General features: G+C 49.8%; 1 protein-coding gene across 7 annotated transcripts in view; it reads right to left on the bottom strand.

The window, feature by feature from the left end:
• The window catches only part of CASKIN2 (CASK interacting protein 2), a 147119-nt gene that overhangs the window by 65285 nt on the left and 55322 nt on the right, over positions 1–26512 (bottom strand). For 5 of the 7 annotated variants that reach the window (XM_044982719.1, XM_044982722.1, XM_044982724.1 and 2 more), the window contains exons 1-2: positions 10006–10394; positions 4519–5295 (exon numbers count right to left, since the gene is read on the bottom strand). In XM_044982719.1, the coding sequence (XP_044838654.1) occupies positions 4519–4615 (97 nt within the window). In that variant the 5' untranslated portion in view covers positions 4616–5295; positions 10006–10394. Of the gene's footprint in view, positions 1–4518; positions 5296–10005; positions 10395–21241; positions 21379–26512 lie in introns of those variants that run through there. The other 2 variants (XM_044982721.1, XM_044982720.1) reach the window with 2 other exon arrangements.

Genomic DNA, 26512 nt, shown 5'->3' with positions numbered 1-26512 from the left:
CACTTTACATGCATGAATTAAATGAACCTCACAGACCTCCTGGGAACTTGAAAGCAGGAAATACCCGTTCTCTTGGACTCTGCCTTTAAATCCAGGATCCTGCCTGCTCTGCATGGATATTAAAGCTCTTTCCCTGAGAGTACGGATTTGTCCCAGCATGCTTGGTCTAAAGTTTCTCCTCCTCCATGCAAGTAGAGGAGAAACTAGTTGACTGCCTTCACCCCAGAAGTGGCTAAATTTCAGTAAAGCTGTGAGCATGCAAACTTTGGAGATATTTTGCGATTCTTCAGGATGAACAACTAGCAAGCAAATCCCCCTGGTAAATTCCATCCAGGAGTCTTCTCTTGTGGCTCAGCTGAATTAAACTCTGTCTTCCCCTCCTAACGGCTGGCACAGCTTGAGAGACTTCCCCCTTTCCAAGGGACAATGGCGACAATGGCCGCAGCCCCAATTGTTCTGCTGGTCTCCTCCCCCAGGAATCTAATCTTGTGACTCTCCCCTCCCCTCCCCAATCCCCCTCTTCTTTTTTTTCCAGGGCTACTGAGCCCGTCCCTGCCCAGCCAACTGGCTCATTGTTAACCAGAGCGTCCAGCCAGGAAAGTGATTGATCACTAGGGAGAAAGGCCAAAGCCGTGACGGGTCGTTTAACAATTTCAATTAAACTCTGCAGCGCTCAGACACTGAAGGGGAGGAGAGAGGGAGAGAGAGAAGGAAATTAAAACTTCTACCGCTGCTCCAGGTGACAACCCCAACAGCAGTAGGGTCCATGGGCAATGGCCCACACTCTCCCTGGAGGTATATGGTTTGAGAGACAGAACCCCTCCCCGCTTGCAAAAGTAGCTACAGCAATGGGCACCCCCTGCCTTACAATATCATACTGATGTCCCCCAGCGCCATGGAGCTGCAGGATTAATGTGCTCTCACCCACTAAGAAAAAAAAATTATCACATGCCCCCAGGGCCTTGAAATAATAGGTGCTCTGACCCATTTGTGCACCAACATTTTCCACGCCATGCACTGCCTAAGAATATGCACATTGAATATTTAACTGTGTGTCCCTGAAGTTCCCGCTGCTGGGACTGGCGCTTGATTCTTGGTTACGTGCAGCGACTTTTTTTAGGCACAGGAGATCCCCGAGGGCTAATCACAGAGATGCGGCTCCGAATCCACTGAGACAGCAGAAGGACTCTTAGAGGGATTTTAAAAATCAGCATCTCGGCCTGTCATATGGAAAGGCGCTTTAATGAGCAACAAAGGCAGCTAGCGTTCTGCTCACCCGACATCTTAACAAAAAGAGAGAGAGAATGAATCATAAGGGAGTAGAAGGCTCCTCTGGTGGAGGGACAGAGCCTCATGCAGCAGGGGAAACTTCAGAGCTCTCCTGCCACCATGTTATAGACTGATCCCATCTCTGGCTGGGGGTTCAGCCCTTGGGGGCAGCAAGGAGGGGACAAAGCCAGAGCAAGGCACTAGAGAACGCTCTCCAATTGCATTTGATTGAGATAGAGTCATCAGGTGATGAAGGCCCTAGGATGGAGGTGAGGGGGCCAGCCTTGCTGCTTCCCCTCCTAGCATGGGGGCACTCTCACCCCATTGTCTGTTACACCTCATCAGGCTCCCTTTTCAAGCCAAGCACACCAGCTGTACCAGTTCCTGCTTCACTGGTTTCTTCCTTAGTATTTAATCTGGAGATAGAAACGGGGGTTGTCCTTATTCTCAGCCCTTCCTTAACGTCAGCTCCTGCTCTCCCTTTGTAGGCATCACTAGCCTCTCTCAGAAAGCTTTCAGAGTGGCAGCCGTGTTAGTCTGTATCAGCAAAACCAATGAGGAGTCCTTGTGGCACCTTACAGACTACCAAATTTATTTGGGTGAAAGCTTACGCCCAAATAAATTTGTTAGTCTTTAAGGTGCCACAAGAACTCCTCGTTTTTTTCTCAGAAAGCTGTCGATCCTTATTTCCTCCTCCTCCTGAGAGCTAAGTATCTCTCCGCCCTCTGCCAAACCTGTATCATTCAGTTGCCCCACGCCACCTGGCCTTGTGATAAGCAGGTGAGCAGACCTGTGCGTGATGTTCCCAATGGGCCGGGCTAGTTCCTTGTACTGACTGGGAAAGTTCTTTCCAATTTGCATTTGGTGCAGCTGTCTAGGGAGCGTTTTGTTTCCGTAACCCCAGCGCTGTGGATTTTCAGAGTTTAACCCCGACCGCCCCCGGCTCAGAGCTTTGCAGTGTCTGACCCAGCAGAGTTTATCCCTGCCTTGTTTTTAGAATCCCCCACCTCACTAACTTAGATTTTCCAGCACTGAACACACAGCCCTGAGCTGCTCCTAGTCTCTCCAAGTCAGTCTCAATATTCCCCCCCCATACACACACACACACACACTTTTCTCCTCCTATGAAGCTTTTCACACGAATTCTTTTGCACTCATGAGAAGTGCCAGACTGACAGACCTGGCAACAGGATGCCTGTATTCATAGCACAAGCACAGCACAGGCGGGCAAGCTTCCCCTATGCTGCACCACAACCCTGCCCTGGATGGACACTTCCCAGGATGAAAGGTTTGCTGGCTATCCCTGGCCCATTCAGCCCCTAGCTTCTCTGCCAGGAGCACCATTAAACGTGGTCGTTTTTATGATGTGAACACCTGTCTCTGGGGAACTGGACCAGGATCCGCTCTCCCTACATTAACTTTCTTCCCCCCACCAGTTGGGCCCAGAGTCCAGCTTAAATCCATATCCCTTCTGGTTGAAGAAAGGGGAGTCTTTTAACATTAGCCTTAAAGAGCATTTTAGCAGGATGGCTTTGTAGATCCAGAGTATGTTCTTCACCCTCGTCTGCCCACCAACCCAGACCATTAGAGGCAAAGGAGAAGCCATAATGCGTATTCAGAACTTCCCCTGCAAACAGACACACCCTGAGTCTCCAATTGTTCCCCAGTGGCTCAGTTATCTCATGTGCTTTAGACTACCCTGTTTTACTTCTTCATCCTAACGGCTTCCTTATCCACTCAGCTGATTAGTCTGGTTAGTTCGCCTTTCCTCCCACTACCCTTCTGCCATCTTCTGTTGATTCTCACACTCCTATGAGCTACTCCTATAGCTCAGTCTTCCTTCTTCTTAGCCAACACTCTGGTGCACCTGTGCATGCTGGGTGTCACCCGTCTCACATATCCCACCTACTCCCGGAAGAACCCCGAGAATGAAGGAGCTGAACCAAGATTCTGGAGCTGGACACCCCGCACTTTTGAGAAGTTCTGATCTTAACCTTTGTCCCTGGGGCCCCAGATTTAGGATAACATTCAAACCCTCCCACCCACCTCCATTTCATTCCAATTACCCTGCATGGGGGTGTCTGGGACATGGGCCGCTGACAAGGTCCTATCGACACCCCGTTCTTTTGTTTATTTCTCTAGGTCCTCAAACCCTAGGAACTCCCAGTCTGTCTCCCTCCCCGTAGATCACTGGGGTCAAAACTTACAGGGGCTTCTTCCCTGCTCCTAACCAGGAATTCATCCACTGAGGACACAATCTCTTGTATCCTGATCTTGAGGAGAATCAGCACATGATTGCGGCGTGACTGCACAATGTACCACCCACAACTCTAACCATGGTGTTTCCTACCAATACTGCCGGCCCTCTCCTGGGTGTAGTTCAATGTCTTTTGCCCATAAGGAAGGTTGTGCTCAATAGGACTGTGTAATTCTCTCCCCATCCCAGTGATCCTGCTTTCCTTTGTCTCCTTTATACACAGTAACCCAGCCCTCACCTGTGTCTCCTTCCCCTGCCACTTCCATATTTTTCATCTAGGACCTTTTCAGCCCTTGAGTGCCGCTTGGGGGACCCTCTGGGCTCCCACTCAACAACCAACAATGCACGCACATAAGCAGCCCCTATGAGTTTCTTTGCTGCAGTGACAGGAGCCTCCCCCTTTATCACAGCCTGGTCAGTGCAAGCACACAGAACCGGCTTTAAATTCATTCCTACTTCAGTTCTGCAGCTGACCTTTAAGAGTATACAGGAAAGAGACGGGCACTACTGAAGGGTTAAACATTACCAGACTTAAAGAATCTGAAATTCAAGGCCTGACAATTGGTTCCAGTTGACTGGCTTGGATGGTAATTTTTCACAAGATAAATCTGACCAGAAGGAAGTAGCAATGACTGAAGGACCCTCTGCGCCAGCATGCCCCACAGGAGCTGTGGTGCTCACTTTCCCTTGGTGATTTTCTGCCACCCTTCCCTCTATCTGTCCCCCACATTTCAGGGTTCCCATACAGAGGCTACTAGAAGCATCATCTTTTACATTATCAGCAAGATCTGGATTCACACCCCCAGCCCCTGACTGCAGAGTAGTCTCCACTCCAGGGCACGAGTGCCAGGCTTCACATGCCCTGTTCCCAAGGACTCACACACCAAGGCCCTAAGAGTAGAATTCACAGCAACTGGCAAGAGATGCAGCAAGCAGCAACGCCCAGGTTCCTTCAGCTCCCTGCTGCTGCATTAAGAGGCAAAGGTACTCACTGCTCTTGGATGCTTTGACCTTGGCCACCAGTTTCTGCACACCAGGTACATCCCCATTTTTCACAGCCTGGATCAGCTCCTGCTCTCGCCCCATCATGGACAGGTCGGAGTGGTAGGGGAGTGAAAGGAAGAGGTCCTCAGATCCCTCCGGTTCATAAAGCCATGGGCACGCACGTAGCAACTCCTCAAAATGCTCTCGAATGGAGGAAAAGCCCAGCAAGAAAAATATTTTAAAATCCCACGAGACATAAAAAAAAAAATAGCCTTTATAAAAGGATCTCTCCGTTAATGGCGATAAATGCAGCTAGGAGTCACTTTCCTCTTGAAGGGGACGGAGGTGGGGGTGCAGTCTGGTTAAAGAAAATGCAATCACTTAAACAAAAAATAGTTCTGTGCTTGGGGACCGACTCCAAGCAGCAACAGGGCCCCACAAGACAAAGCCAGGCAGTTTGGAGGAGGGGGCCGGGAGCGTTTGCATTGAGAAGAGTCTGGCCTCTTACCCGAACCTGTGTAAAGCTCTCGGAGAACGAGGGGTCATGTTTTGCTTCCTTTGCGCCAGGCTGAGCTACGCTGATGATTCCCTAATTCTTCCCAAAGGGATTATGTGCTTCTTTCCATCTGGAAGTTATAGACCTTCTCTCTCTCTGTTATCCCCCTCATGCTGGCATTCCTCTCCTTGCCGTCTCTGCCAGCCACACTGCAGACCCCCTGGGGGCTGGGCGATCAGACCTTGGTCAGACAGCCCTACCGGAGAGGTTGTCGTGGTGCTCCCAGTACCTGTGAACATCAACAGCAGGGTCAGGTTTCAAAGGCTATTTACTTATCAGCGTCATTAAAACAGTCCATTGCGACTGCTTCTGTGGCCACGCCGAAGAACAAATAGTTTGACTATATTTAGTACTGGCAGAAGTCAGAGTATCCTCGTGTTAACAGGGCTGCAGGAGCGGAGGGGGAGAGGCCCTGTACTGCAGACGTCCTAACAGTAGGTGCTGTGGGCTGGCCTGGTGGGCACAAGAAACAGGAGATCAGATTGGCCCCCCAGCATGGATGCTCTGGGAAGGTCATGAGGGCCCTGTCCTGCCACACATGCATGCAGGAGGGAATGGGGCCAGTAGTGAGAGGAGCAAGAGCGTGGGCACAAGCCTTGCCTCCCCCGCCCCTTTGCACACCAGCAATTGTCTGGGCACGCTACACCCTTTCTAAAGGTGGATCACGAGCCTCCAGGGAGTGCGCTCCCCCCGGCGCCCTTGAAGTGTTCTGCCTGCATAGGACACAAGCAGGCAGAATGTTTCCTCAACCACTAATTGAGTGCTGTGCCTCCTTCCCGACCCCAGCAGAGCCCTGGCCGTGGGGGAGATAGACTACAGTGGGAGCATGGTCTAGGGGCTGGAGCCAGGGACAGGGAGTCTGGACTCCCTAGGGTTCTTCTCTTGGTTCTGTAACCGTTTTGATGCATGGCCTTGGGCAAGTCACTTAACCTCTCTGTGCCTCGGTGTACACATCTCTGTGCGGCTTTAAGAATCTCCTCTCTTAGGGGAGCTGTAATTAGTGTCCTCAGATGAACGGTGTGATGGAGGTGGAAGGTATAACAACCCTCTTGGAGTGTGATGGACTTCAGTGTCTGTCTAGATACTGATATGGCCATCACTACGGTATCAGTGTGCCTCACTGAGAGCCACTCCACCAGCCAGGACAGGACAGGACTGTAATCTGTATTCACTACTGCTACTTTTTCTCCTAGCAGTTTTAAAGAATCCCAGTGATGAGCTTCCAGCCCTTTCCCTGAACATTAAGGAGGACAGAATTCCAGCCTGTTACTCCTAGTCAGGCCGCCTTGGCCTTGCCGAACATTTCCTCTCTCCTTATGCCTTGCAAACATAGATACTGCCTTCGGAATTAACTGGGAAGCTCCAGTGCACTGGGATTTCAAAGATACCCATTAAGAAGGTTATTAGCACACGAGCATTCTCAGGCAATGAGCTGAGCACAAGCTGGCAGAGTGACTGTACTCAGAGGAGAGAGGAGAATCAAAATTTAATTCAGCCCCCAGCAAGCCAATTCCCTGCTGGCGGACTGTGTCTCCATCTCGGTGCACAGGGCATCCTTTCAGAAACTGAGGTTTCCCCTGCAGTGTTACAGGATGGGGGGCCCACCACACTCATTCCTACCCGCCAAAAGTCTCCCCACTCCCAACCTCTAAATTTAGATTTATCCTAACACGAAGTGTTTTAAATGGCATTCTGTACATTTCTAGACTTCTCCCATGTTTTAGCCATGCATCTGGCAGCTTCTCTTCACCCTGTCATGAAATCTTGGGAGAAGGAGTGTGTGTGTGAGAGAGAAAATAAGAAAGATTGACACAAGCTGCCAAACTGCTGTCAGATAGCTACCATTCTTCATTAGCACCAAATTAGAACCAGCAAACTAGTGCTACAAGGCTCCACTTTCTGTTACCAGTCACTTGAGCCATGGATTCTCTAGATCTCCCTTTCTTAAAGTTCCTGAGACGCATCCTTGGCTGTTTATAATGTTGGGTTCTGTTGTAATAACTGGGACTACAAATCTACCCGAATTCTAAAATCAACTGTAAAAATTATATGAAAGTTCATATGATGTTATAACCACCTAGGCTAACAAATGATGATGAAAAGTAGATCAGGGGAGAGACCAATCTAGCCTCCTGCACCCTCACACATTAGCACCGAGTCGGACTCTTGGAAAAACACTGCAAAGGGAAGAGGGCAAACCCATAAAGCTAAGATCCTTGCCTGGTAAGGGAAACACACCAGAGTGTGACTGCAGGATGGGACTGAAAGGGTAGCCACACCTCTGGGCGGCACAGTGGCACCCGCCAGGCAATGACAGCCTTCCTTGTCGTGGAGGGGCACCATCGATCAGTCTTGGCACTGCTAACACTGTGATTGGCTTCTCACTGGCAGGGTGCTGTCTATAAAGGCGTTACCAGGTGGAACTGGGCTTCTTCTTGCTCCCCCCACTGCTGCCAAATACCCCTGCCACTGAGTTTCCCTTGTGACCCCGGGTGATTAATGCAGACCAGGGTGTGGGATGGGACTAGCCAATGCCCTTGATTGATGAGCTTTGGCAACAACTCTCCCCACTCCTGAAGTCGTCGTCATACATCTTGGGGGAAACTCTTCCCTTGTGGACAAGGGGCTTGAACTGTTCACAGGAGCGGAGGGAGGCTGGGCTGTAACAAGGCAGCTCTTCCTAGCAGATGGTGCATCTGGTCTGAGCAGTTTGGAGAGGCACATTCAGACCAATGGTTGTCAAATGGGCATAGAAAGGCATCAAGGACATCTGCACATTCAGCAGGTGTTGAGATGCTGAACCTCAACCTGTGAGGCCTTATGTGCACACATCATGCAAACAGATTTTTTCAACCTGGACAGACTGTCGGAAATTGAGAACTGGTTTGCTGGTAGAATTTACCAGCTAAACTCATGCCTAGTGGCATCTGTGTTTGCCCTGGCAGAGGGGTTAGACTCTTCCCAGCTTGGTACACTTAGAATTATTTGGAGATACCAAGTCTCCAAACCCCAGGGCTGGGGCAGCAGCCTTTCCTACAAGTCAGAGGCCAGCTCACTTTCTGTGCTGAAGGGGTTGGATTTGCAGGGATACCCAGACTCGCATGGTAAGGCTTGGGATTTCCCCATGCAGTAGCCTACATATGATTACAGGCCTTGGGTTCATGCTGGCCGATTAGGCCCTAGGCAGCTAGGTTATTCTGAACTTGCACATTACAAGTTCGTTGCAATGTGATGTGCATCACAACTCAGGTTGGCGATCACATCCCCACTTCACTGCTGCCAGGTCAGGCTGCTTTCGGGGTTTCTCTCTATCCTCACGTTATAATTAAGTCACGGCCACTTGGCTTAAGTCTAATGCTTGTGTCCATCTCCATTGCTCCTTGCCATAAGCAAACATGAATTGGGTTAACACAGGGGTCAGCAACCTTTCAGCAGTGGTGTGCCGAGTCTTCATTTATTCACTCTAATTTAAGGTTTCGCGTGCCAGTAATATATTTTAACATTTTAAGAAGGTCTCTTTCTAAAAGTCTATAATATATAACTAAACTATTGTTGTATGTAAAGTAAATAAGGTTTTAAAATGTTTAAGAAACTTAATTTAAAATTACATTAAAATGCAGAGCTCCCGGACCGGTGGCCAGGACCCGGGCAGCCTGAGTGCCACTGAAAATCAGCTCGCGTGCCACTTTCGGCACACGTGCCATAGGTTGCCTACCCCCGGGTTAACAGAACATCTCCTGGAACCTCAGTTACTGCACCAGCTTAAAGCTGTTTGGTTTCAGTCTGCTTCAGCACATCTTACCCAACTTCACTTTGATATCATCCACACACACTGGCACTTGACTTTTTTATACTGAAGATTTTTTTTTCCAAGTCAATCTACACTAGGAAGCAGGCTCATATCTGAATGCCAGCTACTCTTCCAACCTCATCCAAGACTCTGCGTAACCAAAAAGAGTTAACAATCTGCACCTCTCAAGCTTCACAAGAGTGCAGCAGTATCAGATGTAGTCCTGAGCTGGAAGTATTTCTCCCTCTGCTCCCTGTCCGTGTTTATAGTCAATAGTCTGGAATGTGATTTGCTGTATACAGTGATAGCAAACAACCCTCCCGCTAGGTGAGAAAGCTAATCTTTCAACCCAGGAATTCACCTGGAGAACCCAGGAATCTGAAATATTCCTTCAAACAACTCGGGGGGAGGAGGGGAACAGTAGAATTATGTAAGGGGAGGAGTAGAGCTGCTGAACAGCAATTTAAAAACAAAACAAACAAAAAAACCCAACCCTAAAGGGCAGTCTCCACACCCCCTGCCTTCAGAAGGGGAAAACCTGATGCAAAGGTTACTATGATGGAATCACACCACAATCATAACAGTAAACACTTAGCGCTGAGGCATCTCCTCTGCCAGGCACTATACAGACCTAGGAAAATCTAGTCTCTCCCCCCCGCCCCAAGTATACTTAATCACCCCCATATCACAAATGGGGAAGCTGAGGCTGGGATGTGCAAGGCACTTGCCCAAGACCACACAAGGAGCAAGTTGCAACAAAAGCCAACTGGAGGGGATTATAAAGGAAGGAGGAGGGGGAGGAACAGTCTAATGAAAAAGAGGGAAAAAAGGCGACCTGGAGCACTTCTCTTAAGAGACTAAAACTATAAAAGAGTAAAGAACAAATTAACCTGGGGCAGAAGAACGTTACTAGGCAGCTCTGACAAAGGGGATCTTTGAACTTCTTCTTTTACTCGGGGCTTTAAACAAATATTTTCAGATCAAAATGCTGAACGGGACCCGAGCGGAGCTGAGCCTATTAAAGGAATTTGAAAGCTCCAGCACAGGCACCAGTGACCCAGCAAGGGGGGAATAAGGGAAAGTCATTCTCTGCGGGCAGCAAACAACCCGCATCAATTCCCGCCCCGCTCTTTCTTCTCCATAACTCACCTCCCCAGGAACTCCCCTGCGTTTCCAACAGGCAAAGTTGCAAATCCAATTCCTTCTCAGCCACGTCTGCCCCTGGCTGGGGAGGGTTCTCCCCCCCCCCCGCAGAGCTGGTGTAATAAAAGCCAAGCGCAGATCTCCACTTCCACACAAAAATGCCTTTGATCTCTTACAGTCCCGGACTCGGGGGGAAAGAGGGAGGAGGGGGATCACGTCCCCAGGCGCTGGAACTGCAAAGCAGAGCTGCTGCTGCTGCTGCAACAATATCCCCCTTGGTCCTCAGAGCCCTGCCTGGCCTGCTAGGGATTCCCACGGGCACCGCCGACCCCGCTGCTGAAATTGACCCGTCTAGTCAGTCTCAGAGGGCGCCTAGGAACTCTGAAAAGTCTCTCCCCCCCCCCAAGCCACCTCCCCCTGCCCGCTCGGTCTGTCTCCCTGCAGGAAATCCCTCCCAGCCTCCGCTCCGTCCCTCCTGATTGGAAAAGCAAAGGGGGCTGCACGAGCTGGGCAGGGCCAGGGCTGCTGTCAGTCAGGGTGATGCGGTTCCAGATTTGGGCAAGGGGAGGGGCGCTACCTGAGACTCTAGTGTAACTGCAACAGGGAGCATGTGCCCAGGTGTGCGCGCCCTGGAGCCGGAGCCTTCTCCCCAGCCAGAGCCCGGTGGAAGGTGGAGAGAGGCGTCCCAGCCCTTACATACTAGCCTGTGCCATTCCCTTCCAGCTGCAGGGAGCACAGGGTGTATGGGCGGCCAGCTTATCTCTGGGAGCAGGGAGAACTACAGGGCTGGGGGTGGGAAGAGCTTCACAGCAAACCGGTTCCTCTCTTTCCTTACAACTCTCAATTCAGGCCAGATTCAGTTTAAACACTTTAAAAACAATGCCAGCGAAGTGCTGCCAGTGCCACTTTAGTCCCTGGTGGTAAGGAGATCTCAGCTCTAAGGAATTCCTGCACCTCCCTCCCAAGGCTGGATTCTTTACCAGGGGGCTTGCTGGAGCAGCTCCTTACTGTTTTAGATTTGTTACGTGCCAGCCATGCGCTGAAGCAATTGTTTTACTGCTTTTTGGTGTTTCCAAGTCTAGAACTTTAGGGTCCAGGGTGCATTTCAAACTCTTTAATCACCCCTGGAGCCATCCCTCTGCGTGCATGTGATGCATTCTCTTTCCCTCACTAGGCTCTGTGGATTTTGTGTGAGCTGGAGGGTAGGCCCCAGTCCTCTGAGATGTCGCCTTTACTGCAGGGATCCACCTGTGCAGAGCTCAGGTTCCACCATGTCAATCTCATAACAAGCTCTCCGCATTAGGATCCTGCACAAATGGGACTTCGTGGGGTTCCGCATGAGTGCAGGGCTCCTTGCAGGATTGGGGCATTAGACCGTCAGCTCTTTGGGGACAAAGACCTTGCCTTCCTTGTCCGTAAAACATTCGATGTCCCTATGGCACTATACAAGTAATAGTTAATCACCTTTAATCTTACTACAGTGAAACATCCAAAATAAGCGACCATCAAAAATGAGTTACTGAAGGCCGCTTCCTAACAAAAGTGGAGCAGAACTGTAGTCAGTAGGACTGCCTTGTCAGAAGGGTTCTTAGAACAAGAGGTTGCCTAATAAAGCTGGACAGCTTTCACTGCATGATACCACTGGATTATCAACAGCTAATCAGATTAAAAACCCATACATTGGCTTAATTCACTAAGGGCCCAACCCACAGCTCCTGTTGGCTTTTGTGGGAGTCATAAGTACTCAGCACTTCTCCAGATCAGCCCCTAAGAAATTAAACCAAACTATAGTTTATTGAGCAACATGAATAATGAGGAAAATGGCAGGGCTGGCTGAGAAGGAAGAGTTGGAATTCTAAAATACCCCGTCTTTTCAGTTCTGATTAAAAAAAAAAGATTATGCACATTTGATTAGAAATGTCAACATTTTACAGCTGCTATTTTGAAGCGCGGCACTATAAGTAATCTTGCTAGGAAGTGACATGAAGTTAAAGGTCTTGTTGTTCATTATGTGATTTTGTCAGAGCTTGTAAAGCGCATTGACATTTATACTAATCCCCCGAATTTATGTAGTACCTTTGTCCTTTTAAGGATCTTAATTAAGCTTCACAACACCCTGGGAAGCAGATAAGCCCACTTTGTAGATGGGAAACTAAGGGCTGGTCTACACAGTTTTTGTACCAGTGTCACTATTTCCTTCAGGGATGTGACTTTCTATCAATATAATTACACGGATACAATCCCTAGCATGGGATTATACCAGTATAACGGTATCTTATAGCAGTACAGTTTACTTCCATTCTCATATAGGAATAAGCTACACTGGTATAAGCACCTTTGGACTGGAATAACTGTCTCCCTGCAAGGAGGGTTGTGCGATTTTAATTATAATGGTATTGATAAAGTGGTACAATTTGCGTGTGAAGACAAGTTCTAAAACACAGGAGTCAAGGCCAACATTTCTAAACTAGGGTGCCAATTAAGCACTTGGCCTGATTTTCAGCTATACCGAGCCACTACAATTCCCAATGACAGCTTTGAACATTAACCCATGTATTTAGGTTCTTTACTTTATGTAACTAAATTTGAAATTTTGGCTTAAGTTACTTGCCTGAAGGCACACAGCGATTGTTGCGGCAGGGCTGGGATTAGAAGACAGTAGTCACGCTACCTATCAGTAAACCACACAGCTTTTTAACCCTTGGAAAGCTAATATTTCTTCCTCCTGATCATTTAGTAAGAACTGTTGGTGTCCCAGAACACCAGACTCCAGCGAAGGCACTTTGTAGCACTACAGACAAAGCATCAGGATGTCTGATTTATTTTCATGGCATCCACAGTACAGGTTCCAAGAGGGATGATCACCAATAAAGAAAAACCCTACACAAAATTTCATCTCAAAGCTAAATATCTCATAGCAATTAAGAGAGCTGTGTGTTGTCCAGAGCTATCCCATGAGGTTGGGGAAGTGGGACAGATCTGTCCAGAGCTGGGGAGAAAGGGCTCTTTTCTGCCTGACTAATCACCCCCTCTACTGCACTGGAGTGGGTTCCAAGCTCCTTTTAAAAATTCTTTTCCTTGGAGTGAACCTGGGCAGTGGATCAGAGCTGAATGAACTCTATTGCTGCATTTCTGGTGCAACTTTGGGGGAGGGAACATGCAGGAGCACAACTAAAAGCTCACCCCAGGCCAAGTCCTCACTTTCGCGGGGCCTGGTTTTCAAAGGTGCTGAGCACCTGCAGCTCCCATTGACTTCAGCTAGAACTGTGGGTCAATGGCTTTGAAAATCCAGCCCTTAGTGAGTTCTGTGTACATGGGACAGAACTGCTCAGATTCCCTCAAGGACTTTCCCTTTTGCACTAAAGAGAACCTCTGTCTAGTTGAGACAATATTGCCATCTAGAGGTGAGTAGTACAACCTTCCCGTTGCAGGCTATTGGTAGGGATTGATTATACTGGAATAGTATTTTTTTTAAACAAGGAGTTATTTGAGAGCACCTTTCAGGGAGGGAGGCAGAGGAAAAGAGAATTTGTTATTTGAGGAAATCTATTTTGGCTTGATGTACACAGAAAACATACTAAGTTCATATACTACAATACACAAAGTTTGTATTATAACATCTGTTCTTCCCCTTCACCCTCGCAGGTATTGCTGTGTGCAGCTCAGAACTCTCATCTTCCTTCTCCAAGAGCAAAGCCCCCTACCATGGAAACTAATGGAGACTCACATCAGCAGTACAAGGCCTATGACACAGAGATGTGTCGTTCCAGTGTCATCCATATGCATATGCATACAGCCCTGCTCCAGGACATTAAACATTGCCATAAACAAGAGCAGAATTCATTCTCCAGTCAGCATATTTAAACCAGGCCTTTAATCTGATCATTTTACCCCTCACATGTAGGTTGCTTGAAGTCTGAGAAAGCAGCAGCCCTTTGGAATGCCAACACAGGACCAGACAGGGATTTCCCCTTTTCCCAAGCTATGCTTGTTCCTTTGCCATGTCCCTGGAGCCCACAGTGCAGGGGGGGGGGGGCAATTGAAAGTCTCGCTTCATCTTTGCTGTTCCATCAGTCTCTGCAGCTATTTATTTCTTCATCTAACTCCTGGGATTATCCCTTCATTATTTGTTTCCAATAGTCAAAACAAAAATGATTTATTTGTTGTTAGAATGATTTATTTGTTGACCAAGAGCAAAATATCCTGCAGGACTTCCAGAGCATCCCCAGTTGTCTTTGTTAGCCCCAGCTGAGAGCCAGACCCACAAAGGGACATAGGCATCACAACACCTAACTTTCAGGCACCAAGAATATCCCTGGAATAACAATGGGATCTACAAAGCCTGAGTAAGGTGCCTAGGCTCCCCATACACTGCATGGGGAAAGAGAGATGCCCAATAATGCAGTCCATGAGAGCCAGCATGTTAGGTGGGGAGCTGCCTGAACTGCTCAGTGGAAGGTGCAGACAAGAGGGGTTTGTCCTAAGCCCCGTCCCTCTCACAGAGTTGGGTGCCTATCTGCTTGTGATCCACAGCTGGGAACCCTTCTCCTGGAGTCAGGCACCGTAGATTTTTAAGTTGTTTCTTGAGAGAATGAATGAGGTGCCTGCCTCATACCACACAAAATGGCCAGAGGAGGAGATGGTCTTGATGGAGGAGACAGTGCTGGTAGTAGCCACCTTCTAAGTATTAGCCCAGGGGTAAGAGTGGGATGTGGGAGAGCCAGGGTCAATACCACCTCCTCTCATTGTGAAAAAGGATTTGAACTAAGGTCTCCCACTTCCGAGGAGCTGCCCAAACCACTGGGCTATAGGATATCCTATTATGGGGGCTCCCCCAACCTCTCCAGCTGCTCCACTGTGTATAAATACTTAAATAGTCAGTGGGCCAGAGAGTGACCCTTTGGCCAGGTAGTTAGGGCATCCCATCCAGGAGGTGGGAGACCCAGGGTCCAGTTCCCATCACTCTAATTATTTACAGCTCCAACAGGAGAGATTGAGGGAACCCCCACATCAGAATATCCCAGAGCTTGCTGGTTAGAGCACTCTCCTGAGAGGTGGGAGACCCTTGTTCAAAACCTCTCCCTTCTTTCAGGCAGAGAGTGGGGTTGAACCTAGGTTCCCTACATCTCTCAGCTGAGTGCTCGAACCCCTCAGTTAACAATTATAGGGTGGCCAGCACCAGATCTCCTCCTGGATTTTCAATGGGGCCCAATCCAGTAAGTGTGCTCAGAGCACTTCTACTGGATGGGGGAACACCAGTCTTCACCCACTGGTGGATTCCTCTGGGGCTTCCATGTGAGAAAGATGACGGTCTGAACGCTGGCAATGAGGCTGCCTGTGCATGCTCAGAAGCAGACACAAAAGTGCCTTTCCCCCTGAAAATTTAGGTGCTAAGTAAGTTTAGATGCCAACCAAGCAAGGGCTTTGTGAATCACAGTGGAGCCTAAAACTGGGATTTAGGTACCTAAATATCTTTCTCGGTCTGGGCCCAAGAGCACAAAACTTTTAATTAAAAATCTCTCATTTGCTCATGGATTGCAAGGCTTTGAAAGTTGAAACTGTTTTATCGCCACCTAGTGGCAGAAAAGAGCCTCTAAAAAGTGACAGGCTGAGAATAGACAGACTTCCAAACCATGGTAAGTATGTTATGAAACAGCATAATGGAAACATACTTTTTTCAGTCGCAGCTCAGTCAAATCCCCACCTTTCCCTCTTGTTCGGTTTAGATACCATAGGGAGCAGTGTGGTCTAGTGGTATGACCATCAGGAACACCTAGTCAGTGATGTGCCGCTGCTACTTTTAAGCCCTGCATTCCAGGGGTATGCATGCTGCGCAGGGGGCAGGTGGGAGGATGAGGCTGGGGAATTCATTTAAGCACATTTAAATTAAAATGCTTTCTTATAACCAGAGCCAGGCTAGGAGGTGGAGGCACCGCTCAGTGAAAGTGACAGATTAAGGGCACTGGCTGGAAATACCCAACCTCTGAAAACAACAGAGGATTCTGACAGTCCAGCACAATAGGCAGCTTGCACCATGCAAATGAGGGTCTGAAGATGCTGTGGGGGAAATGAGAAGGTTATCCCTATTTTTAAACACTCCTGACCCTTGGTACAATCTTATCTTTTCCATTCTAAACATTAAAAGATTCCTCCTCAGCAGTATTTTTATGACAACCCCCACAACTCCAAAATTCAGCATCCCAGGCAGGGACATCTCTCCTGGTTTGGTGATGGAATGGTGGGAGGCAAGGCCTCTGCGGGACATCACTGGCTCCAGGACTGAGCCAAGCTCGCTGTAAGAGGCAGGAGATGGTTCCCTGCCTCCCAGTGGGTCGCTGTGAGGATTAGTTGGCTAAAGGGCCACATTTATTTACTCAGGTTTATAGACTGGTGCTGTACAAAGCTCTAGGCACATGTACAATTCTAGCTTCCTAAAGGCACACACAGAACCAGTCAACTGATGCACAGTCAACAAAGCTCTCATAGGTCTCCCCACATAACTAAACCCTCATCCCTCCTCAACAGCTTCAGAGAAAGCCTGGGGAAGGAGGCATTGCTATGTGGCCTGAAGGTTACTAAATGTGGGCGTGATGGGACCAAGCTGAGGGAGTGGGATTTGGAGCTCAAGGCCCTCCACTGAGAGCGTAGCCTACTCAAATGAACTCAGCCAGGGACTAGCCACTCAAATGCCCCCTCTGATCTCAGCTGTCAGACAAGAGCAGCTCCTTAGAAATACAGCAATCAAACCATCTGGGAATTTACAGCTCAGACCTCAGTGCCTTGAACTGCACCTGAAAATGAGCTGGGAGCCAGTGCAGACTCTGGAGAACAGGTGCAATAAGCTCCTTGTGGGAGGCTCTGATATGTAATTGAGCAGCCACTTTCTGCACCAGCTGAAGTTTGAGTGGTCTCCAGATACAGTTCATATTACAGTGACCCAACCCAGAGGTGACCGAGGATTATAGTGAGGTTCAGATTCAAAAGGAAAGGCTGCAACCTTCTTGTCTAGCACAGATGGATGAAACTGCATTTGGGTGCTGCTGTCTGGACATCCAGCAGCTGAAATTCCAACAAGACTCTAAAGGTGCAAACTTGAGTAACAGAAAGTAGGCTAATCCCTGACTTGGCAGCTATTTCCTCTGGAGAGCCAGCCAAGAGCACCACCTGGGCCTGATGAAACAGATATAGAGCAAGTGATAGCTCGGCAGTTTGTACCGCCTCATGCCTCCCCTCCACATTGAGCAGGACCAGTAATAGGGCAGATGCTTCCATACAAGGGAGAAACCATTCCAGGGATCATTTCAGTGCTTCCTTTGGATCATTCCCCCAAGGGAGGGGAGCGAGGATTGGCTAACAGAATACCCCCATGTCCTGAGACCCACATAGCTCCAACAGCATGGAATCTACAAGGAACCTTAGGTGCTATGCATAGTTCCCTTGGTTCTCTCTTCCCCATGACAGCCTGGTGGATTCTGTGCATTCAGAATGAGCATTACAGTTCATACAAGTCTCCCTAGGAACATGCCATGGAAAGCAGCAGCTGTTCCTTGCAGCCACCCTCTTCCCTTTACCCCCAATGCCACAGAGCCACCACTGCATTGGGGGGCTTTTGCCTAAGGTGAGAATGCAGTGATGTTGCTTCTCTCCCTACATTGTGGTGCTTTTCCAGACACACCTTACAACCCTGTGGAGCACATGGCCCACTGTCTGCAAAGCACTTTGACCTCAGAAGAAGCTAGCTGCCCAGATACATAGAGCTCAACTATACATCTCCTGTATGCACGTGTCTCTGTAATGCCATCATCCCGACTCTACTGTAACAATCCAGGCAGAAGGGTCCTGCCACATGAGTACGGTATTTGAGCAGAAGGCAGCAGGGTAGGCAGAATGTATAGCACATTGTGAGCCAGAGGGGTGTATCTGTTCGTTTCATTTCTCCTGTCTCTATCCTCAAACAGACAGTGACTGCTCGCAGGCTGCAGCTGCTGATGCCAGGGGGACATTTTTAAACATTTGCCCAGTTATTCAGTAATCTGCAGGCTGAGTCAGTTACTGAACTTGGGCACCTAAGTCCAGAAATCCAGAGCCCCACAAGGACACCTAGATCAGCATGTAGGGGGCTCAGTACCTGCCTTCAGTGACAGTGTGAACACCTAAATGTGAAGACAACCATCCTATCTTAGGCCCCCAGGTTCAATAATTGGGCTTCACTTATTAAACAAGCTCAAGTCCCTACAGCTGCTACCCAGAATCAAGGCTGCACTCTATTACATGCAAGGACTGCTTTTCAGGGGGGGAGGGAGAGGAAAGAGCCAGGGGGTGCAGGCTGAACTCTTGCTTCATCCCCAACCAGCCCCTTGAGCCATCCAGATGCTGCCCATGGGGTGAGACTGCTGGGCTCCCGCAAGTTGCCTCCACTGATAAGAGGAAGAAAGACAAACTCCAACTCCATCCAAACTCATCTACACCATGACTCATCTGCCTGGAGGGGGCAAACGGCAGCTTGGTGTTTGCTACTTTAATTTACTCTGTTGAATGCTACTGATGAGGTTTATATCCAGGGGATGATTTTCTTTCCACCCCAGCCCAGCCGAAACAGTGCCCAGTTTATAACAGGAGAATCTAGTCCCTATTATCTCCTGTTACAGCCCAGGGCTGTAAGGAGCTGGTTGTGTTGGGCTATGGCCATTCCAGCCGGCTCCCAGGGCAATTAGCAGGTGGCAGCATTAACTGCAAGGGTAATGAAGGACACCTCCCAGGAAACTTAATGCTGCCTAACCCACTGCAAGCCCCAAGCACATTCCTGCTGAGTGTCCCAGGGCAGCATGTCATCCAATCAGTGACCTGCTCCAGGTGGGGCTGGGTTCCCCAAACCCTGTCACAGGGTGGTCCTACAGGTCTCACACTGGCTCCTAGTGATCAGCCAACCACCTCTTCTTGGTCTCCTATGGCAGCTTTCCTTCAGCGGCTTTGTCTCCTACCACATCAAACTCCTCATCCTCCCCTTTGAGTCCCCATGTAATCCCACTCCACTCACGTCTCTAGTCAACCCCGCTCCACACTCCACTCAAGGCTCTCTCCATCCTGCTCAGTCACTTTCTCAGGTGAATGAAAGTCTCTCTTTTTGGTTACCAAGGCACTACCTGCTCCTGCAGTCTTCCCCTCCCCAGACCATCACTCTCCACCCTTCCCTAGTTCCCCTGCCATGCACTACCTAATGCGTACGTTTCATTGGGTTTAGGGCTCATTCCCACTTCCCTGAACTCAATTTCAAAACACTTATTGAGGTCCAAAGGTCCCTGAGCTCACAAGCTCTCCAGGGCAGGGAGCATGTTTGTATAGTGCCACTTACATTTACAAAGCTATAGCTGCAGCATTTATAAGAGTTTCTCTTCTGTAGTAAGCAGTAATGGGCACAGAGGCCCAGGATTAAATGGATCATTATAGACTGCTAGCCTGCCCCCCAGCCCAGGAAGGGTTAACACCATACCCCAAGTCTGTTCAAGCCCTTTCTTCAGGCACCAGTTACCAACTGCACAAGCAAGCTCTAAAATGATACAGTTCAACATATATCTACCTTTCCCCAACCCTCCTGACACAAACACCAGCCTGCTTTCCAGTGCTCCCCTCCAATCTGAGCTCTTTCAGCCTTCCCAGAAATCAAAGTGCTCATTAGGTAATCACCAGACCCTTCTCAGCTGAGGCTGATAATTCTCTCTCCAAGGCCCAAACACTTGATCTCAAAAGGGCCCTGCCAATAGGCTAGCTAGCCCTGTTCCCCTGAGATATGTCTGCAAGCAGTTTGGCTCTAGTGGGAGCCAGCCTCCTCTCCATCCTTGGCTTAATGGGGTTTCTGCTGGTGCTCTAAAAATGGTAGTGTAGACAGCACTTTGAAGTTGCAGCTTGGGATATGAAGCCCATCACCTCCCTAGGCTTCAGAGCCCAAGGTCCAGACAAAGCCACAACTTCGCCATGGTGCCTACCCAGCTATTTTCAGAGCGATAGCACCAGCCCTGTTAGCCCAAGTCTGGCCATCCAGGCTGGGAGGCTGGATCCTGCTCAAACCAAAATGCTAAACAGACATACCCTACAGGGGCCAGCCACTCTGTTCCAGGCATGGAAACTTAATTCCCCACTTGTGCCCAGGGTAGGTCCCTCCAGGTCAGGAGTGAGGCACATTGGCTTGGTAGCAGTGGCCTGCCGTGCTGCTGCCTGCGCTGGGGTGGGAGGGCTCTGCTCCCCAGGGGAAGGGGGGCTGTCAGTCCAACCCCTTTTATGAAAAATAAACACCTGGATCCCAGAGGAAAGGCCCCACATCAGGAATTTTCCCTTTTTTAAAACTTTCCATGTGGATGCAGCCCTCGCTCCCTGATTGCTCCCTGTCCCCTGGGGGTGAACAAGAAGGTACCGGAGGCTTCCAAGCCGGGGGATGCGTTGCTTCTGGAAGTTGAACGCTTGCAGTGGAGAAGGGCGTTTGGGCCTGTCTGGCAGCTGTGACTCCCTCCCTCACTGAGGCCAGGGCACTCCAGCCCTGCTCGCAGGCTTGGTCGTGAGGATGACAAGAGCAGATGTGGTAGGCCTGGACTCTGTGGGGCCTGAGCACCCCAGTCCAGCTTTTCTACTTCCCTATGGCCAGACAAAGGTCCATTAGCACAAGCCCTGTAGGACTCTGCTGAACGCCAACCAGGGCACAGAGTTTGGGCAGTTGCTGTGTATGGAATCGGTGGCAATATTGCAGTCATGGGCACTAGCATAAGAACCTAGCTAGCTAGTCAGCTCTGATAAAGACGGGGAAAGGATGGGGAGCTGCTCCCATCCACCTCCCAGTGGTTTTGGACGCTCTACTCAGGCAGTGCCCAGCCAAAGTCTCTTTAAACAAAAGCATTCCCCCATCCTACCCCAAACAACATCCCTCCACCCAGCACTGCAGTCTGCCCCTCACCATGCACTGAAACAATATGGGGCTACCCCTCTACTTCTCTCCAGCCAGTGTCCTGCTCTAACTGAGCTCACTACAGAAGCAAGTTCTGTGGCATTAACAGCACTTCATGGGGTGAGGGAGCTGAAACTCTGCTCAAACATACCAAACCCCATTAGCAATTAATTCTAAGCGGATCTACAGCTCAGAGCATGGGACTCTGGCAGGTAACTGATGAAGGATCTCCCCTGGGCAAGGACTGGACCTCCCATGCTCCAGTACTTGGCTCCATGTTGCTCTAGATATCTATCTGCTCACACTCACCTTTCAATCAGAATACATCTGCTGTGGCGCTCTGGCTCTTTCTGATTTTCCTGCTCCCTTCTGCCTGGTTTTCTCCTTCTACTACTCATCTGTGAATCTGTCTGTACAGTCACTTCTTCCTCTCCCTATGTCTTTCTTTCTTTCTTTCCCTCTCTCTCTGTCTCACTTGCTCTCTCAGGAAATTAAAGATAATCCTTTTTTTTTTCCTTTCTGCTGCTGGATTCCCTGTTTAACATTCTCTGCATGTGCTTGCGCTGATTCAAAACAGGATTAGACATTCTGTTGCTTTGATGTCAGTTGGGCTCTGCACTTGAGGCAGAGAGGGAGAAACTAAAATGTCTGTTCGCAAGCCCTGCAGGTTCTGCACATCCACTCACACCAGTCATCAGCTGAAGGTCAGAGACATTTATCTGCCACCCAGATAATAAAGGCGGGTTCCCCTTCCACTCGGATTAGTCTGCAGGAGGGACAAAGAGCGTGCCTTGCTCCAACCCCGCGACATGGCAGCCAGCCGCGCTCTGTCCCTATGCTGTTTGTTATTCCATAAGCCGCTGGCTTGCACTCCTGATTCCGTTTTCATGAGGCACTTTGGAGGCTTATCGGCTCCCGTTAGGAGGCAAGGAGTAATTAGTCATATGAAAACATGGCTTGTTTGAGTGTCAGCAGATATTATAACCTACAGCAGCCACCCAGCAGGGAGCAAATATGCCACCGGAGTCACTTTCAATAGAGAGATCTGTCTCTCAGAATCCCTGAGGGGAAGGCATGCCTGGAGTTACCCTGAGCAGGCACCATGCCGCCTTTAAGTGAGAAGCAGGGACAGGAGTGGATGCTCTGGGAATACATGGCAAAGGTAGTTAAGGAGAAAGTGCCCATCTGGGTTTTCCTTAGTCAGCCCCTGGGCCACCTTTAAACAAGAAACAAGGCCAGGGAAAGGCCGTGGAGTGGTTTGGCTGGCGTTTCACTTGCTTACAGCAGGCCTGAATTTCTTCCCTGGGCCTTCCACAGGGAATGTGCAGCTGGCATTATCCTCACTGGCCTAAATAACCTGTTAACGCCTCTAGTCCCTGTTTCGATTGAGTGGGCCTGATCCTGCTCTCACAGCAGCGGAGGGCAGTTGTGCCTTCAATTTTAATGGAAGGCTCATGAGGCGAGAGACTCTTGGGCACTGCCTGCCACATAGGTCAGGCTCAGGAAGCTGAGACCTAGCTTGCATTCAGACCATAATAGACTCAAGGGAATCCTCTGGCATGAGCGTGGCTCAATCTCTCTGTTTAGCAAAAGGCTGCAATCAGATACTCAGGAAACCAGCTCTCCTAGCGACTGTAAAGGAACTAAACAGTCAGAGACACTGTGCAGTGGCCTAAATCATCCCAAGAGTCGCTGCAGCTACTGGAGAACAACGCGGAGGTTCCAGGCAGCAGCTCGGGAACTCCAGGGGCCTCATTAATGTTCCCTGGGCACATCCCAAAAACATTTGAAATGTCACTTCACAAATGCATGTCACTGCTCAGCTCCTTGGGCCATGAGACGGCCAAGGGGAGAGGCTGAGAGCACCAACAGGGGCCCACAGCGATGGCAGGGAGGCAATGGAGCTATGGACAGGGAGTGCACAGTGACTATAAGGAGACAACAGAGCCACAGAGAGGGAGCTTGCAGTGACTGTAAGGAGATGATGGACCCATGGACAGGGAGCTCCCAGTAACTACAGGAGGCAATGGAAGCACAGACAATGAGCCAATAAATGGCTTCACTATGCCTGACTCTCACACACACACACCTCAGTGCACCTCACAGAGGAGAGGACGCAAGAATGCTGCAGCCAGCACTCCCTGAGCAGCAGGGGGTGGCAAACACGACAGTGGGAGTTGTGCACCCCAAAAAGGAGGCACATCCATGCGGGGTGGAGGGCAAACTCCTTGTCCCCCATAGTGCCTGGTGGCTGGCACTGGGACCAGCGCATGTGGCACTAGTTTTAAGGAGCCTCCTCAAAGCATGCTCCCCACGGCGCTCAGGCAGAATTCTGCTTGCCTCTGTCCAAAGCAACCACAATGCCTCTAGCCCCCACCACTGCAGCCCTGCACCTCAGCACTGCTGGAATCGCCATCACTTAGCCCAGTGTTCACAGGGTTATTCCAGGGCTTTGGAGCATGTCCCACCTCATTGGAAGCCCTCTTGCAGTGTCAACCAGGCAGGGGCTAATCTATTTTTGTCTAGTATGCACACAGACTAGATTAGTGCCATCCATCATGCTGGAGCAAAGTAGATTAACTCGCAGTGCGCCTGCTTCACGTGACCCCCATTCTCCAGGCCTGCTGATAATGAAGCAGCTTCTTTTATCTGCCAAGCTCAGGAAACATGCATATCTGGGCTGGCTTGAGACAAAGGGAAATATGGGCACTAGATACAGACACAGGGTGTTATCGGAGGCGTCAGCCTTGAAGAGCGAGTTCTGCCATCTGGACCTTGCTGACATGCACCTGTTTCACAAGTTCCCATCTCCCACACTAGCATCCATCACGCTTCGGTCTCCTCCGCTTACATCCTCGGAGCACTCATCCCCACTGCACCTTTCTCCCCTTCACCCACACTCTCTTCAGTCATGTTCCTTCCCTACCTGCCCCTTCCTTCCCAGGCATTGTCTCCCTTCACAGGTCCCTACTTAATGATCTTTGAATTAGACATTGAATGAACTACCAGCCGCTAACCTTTTCCTGGAGCGTGAGAGAGCCACTGATCAGTGCCTGTGGACGTGTCAGTGGCTCTGGGAAACGCGGAGAGGAGGAGGTGCTCGTCAGGGGCTGCTGTGCAACCTGCACTCTACCAGGGACAGGAAGGATTGCTAGTGGGAAGTTGCTGCTCATTCTCTAGAACAGGGGGGCTCATGACAAATTCTTTTGGTGGCCTCAGAGTGCAGCCACCAACTCTTGCTGGTGGCCGCTCTGACATTTTTCCCTAAAATACGTAATTAACTTTAGAAAAAAATATGCACATACACTAGTGCAGACTTGCTAGCTAGCTGGGAGGCTGTGAAAAGTGACATTAATAACATAAGCCTCCCGCTGCCTGCGCTGGGACTGCTAACTGACGCGGCAAGCCCAGAGGTGCCTTGGCTATGACCTGCCAAGCCTATGGATGCCTGGGCTCAGCCCCAGCACAAATTAAGCACTGGATGGGGGGGAGGCAGCGGGGGCCAGGGCGATTGGGGGTGGATGCTGAGCCCTGCCGCCCCATGGCCAAAGCCCAAGGCCTCATGGCCGGAGCCCTGCCGCCTTGGGAAGGTGGGTCAGGAACTCACTGGCTTCTTGCGGAGTCCAAGGTTCCTCCAGCATTGTGTCCCATATATCTCTAGAGGCGGTACCAGCAAACACCAAGGTGTATACAGGAGCAATAAGAAGGGGAGGGGTTGCTGCTTTGCCCTTCCCCAGTCACTCCCCAGGAGGCTATTGTGGCCACAAAAAAAGTCACTGGTGGCTGCATTTGAGAAACGCTGCTCTAGAGCCATAAAGTGTGAGGCACCAGCTGCTTCATATTGACAGGGAGCTCTGGGGAGATAACTTGTGTCCCCTGAAGAACTGGACACTTCTCCCTTCATCGCAGTCCTGGCTGGGGCACATTGCATTTTACCCCTCTTTAGCTTCCCCCACTTTGGATACAAAAGCTATTTTCCTCATGGGCCTGAATTGCCCACCCCTACCAGCTGGCACGACACAGGAGCTGGGGAAGGTGGTGGCCGGAAGGTCACACAATGACTGTTGGTCTTTGGGCCAACTGGCCCCATCCAAAGCCCTTTGAGGTCAGTGGGAATCTTTCCACTCAGCGCAATGGGTGTTGGATCAGACCCCAACTGAATAGCTTTGCAAGGGGCCCCAATTTTGCTTGAATCATCCCTGAGTGAGTGTACATGAAGTGGATCCTTCAGACTAATGATGCAGGCTGGAAGAGCTCCCAGTGAGGCTTCATTAAAACCTCTATCCTTTCAGCTCCCTCCAGCCTGGCTTTTGCAGAGATTGGTTGTTTGGGATTTTTTAAGTGGAAATTATTTCTCATTTCTCTTCACAATCGAGACACACACAAAAAAGAAAGGACGGGAAGGAGCTCCTGGGAGATGAAAGAGTGGGATTATAGAGAGGGCTTTTGCTTTGTTATCCCCCTAGCACGGCTTAGAAAGTCTTTTCAGAAGCTGGATTTAATTGGCTAAGTTTTTCCTCACTGCCGAGCTGCTCTTCATAAAGGAAAGTGTGGCTCCTGAGTCAGGGCTAGAGTCTCTGGTCTCTGTATGCCATGTCAGTGGTGCAAAGTGGCCTTAAATTGACAGAGCTGTCCCCTTGCGTTGGGGAACTGTCTACTGATGGAAAGCAGGCAGAAGCAACTATACCAACCGCTCCCTGCCCCCCAGTATAAAGGCAGGGATGGGCTGTGTCAGAGGTGTTCTGGGATCAGGGCATGGATGGGATCACTACACCTGATTCTCCTCTGCTGTGAGATCCATTCCAGACCTTTTGGCCACCTTCTGCTCTAACTTCCTCTGGAGACAGGTGACCATGGATAAGGAAGCCAGTGCCTGCGGCCACCCTCAGATGAGCACAGCTTGGACATAGTGAAGAATCAGGGCCATGCACTGGGAGGCAGCACAGTCCAGTGGTTAGGGCACTTTTGAATTCCAGCACTGCCAATGACTTGCTGTGTGTCCGTGGCAAGTCATTTCTTCTCTCTGTGCATTCCCCATTGGTAAAACAGGGATGACACCTACATTCCCCTATCAAGTTCTACCAAGGAAAAGCACTCTGAGAGCTAAAGCTAAAAGTTAAGAGAGCTAAAAGTTACTGTGAAATCAGCGGGACCCAAAGGAGCAACTATAAACTCTGATAGGCAGGGGTTGGTTTGGGCATAGGTGCCATGTTACAGGTATGGTGATTTGGGAAGGACTTCTTCTGAGGACACAAACCCATGAGAAACCCCTCTGTACACTGGTACCTTGTCCCAGGAGTGCAAGTAGCGACAGACAGGCCAGGCAGATTCAGAAGATGCCCAGAAGGTTTGTCCAGAGACCATGAAACTGGCTGGCTGGGGATTTTTCCATCCCTAGGAGGGCAGTGGGGTGGCAAAAGGCAGGCCAGCCTGACGATGGACTCCCTGCCCTAGCAAAGGGAAGGCAAGAAAGATATGTCAATTTGCCCTAGGGGAAATGGTAGATGGGAGGCAAACCAGGGATAGGGGGAATGATGGAGGAATCTGTTTTATTGATGTGGGGGAACAATTCCAAGCTGA

This window comes from Mauremys mutica, chromosome 12, assembly GCF_020497125.1.
Source record: "Mauremys mutica isolate MM-2020 ecotype Southern chromosome 12, ASM2049712v1, whole genome shotgun sequence".
NCBI lineage: Eukaryota > Metazoa > Chordata > Testudines > Geoemydidae > Mauremys > Mauremys mutica.
Note: the sequence above shows the minus strand (reverse complement) of the source record. Positions and strands in the feature narration are given on the sequence as shown.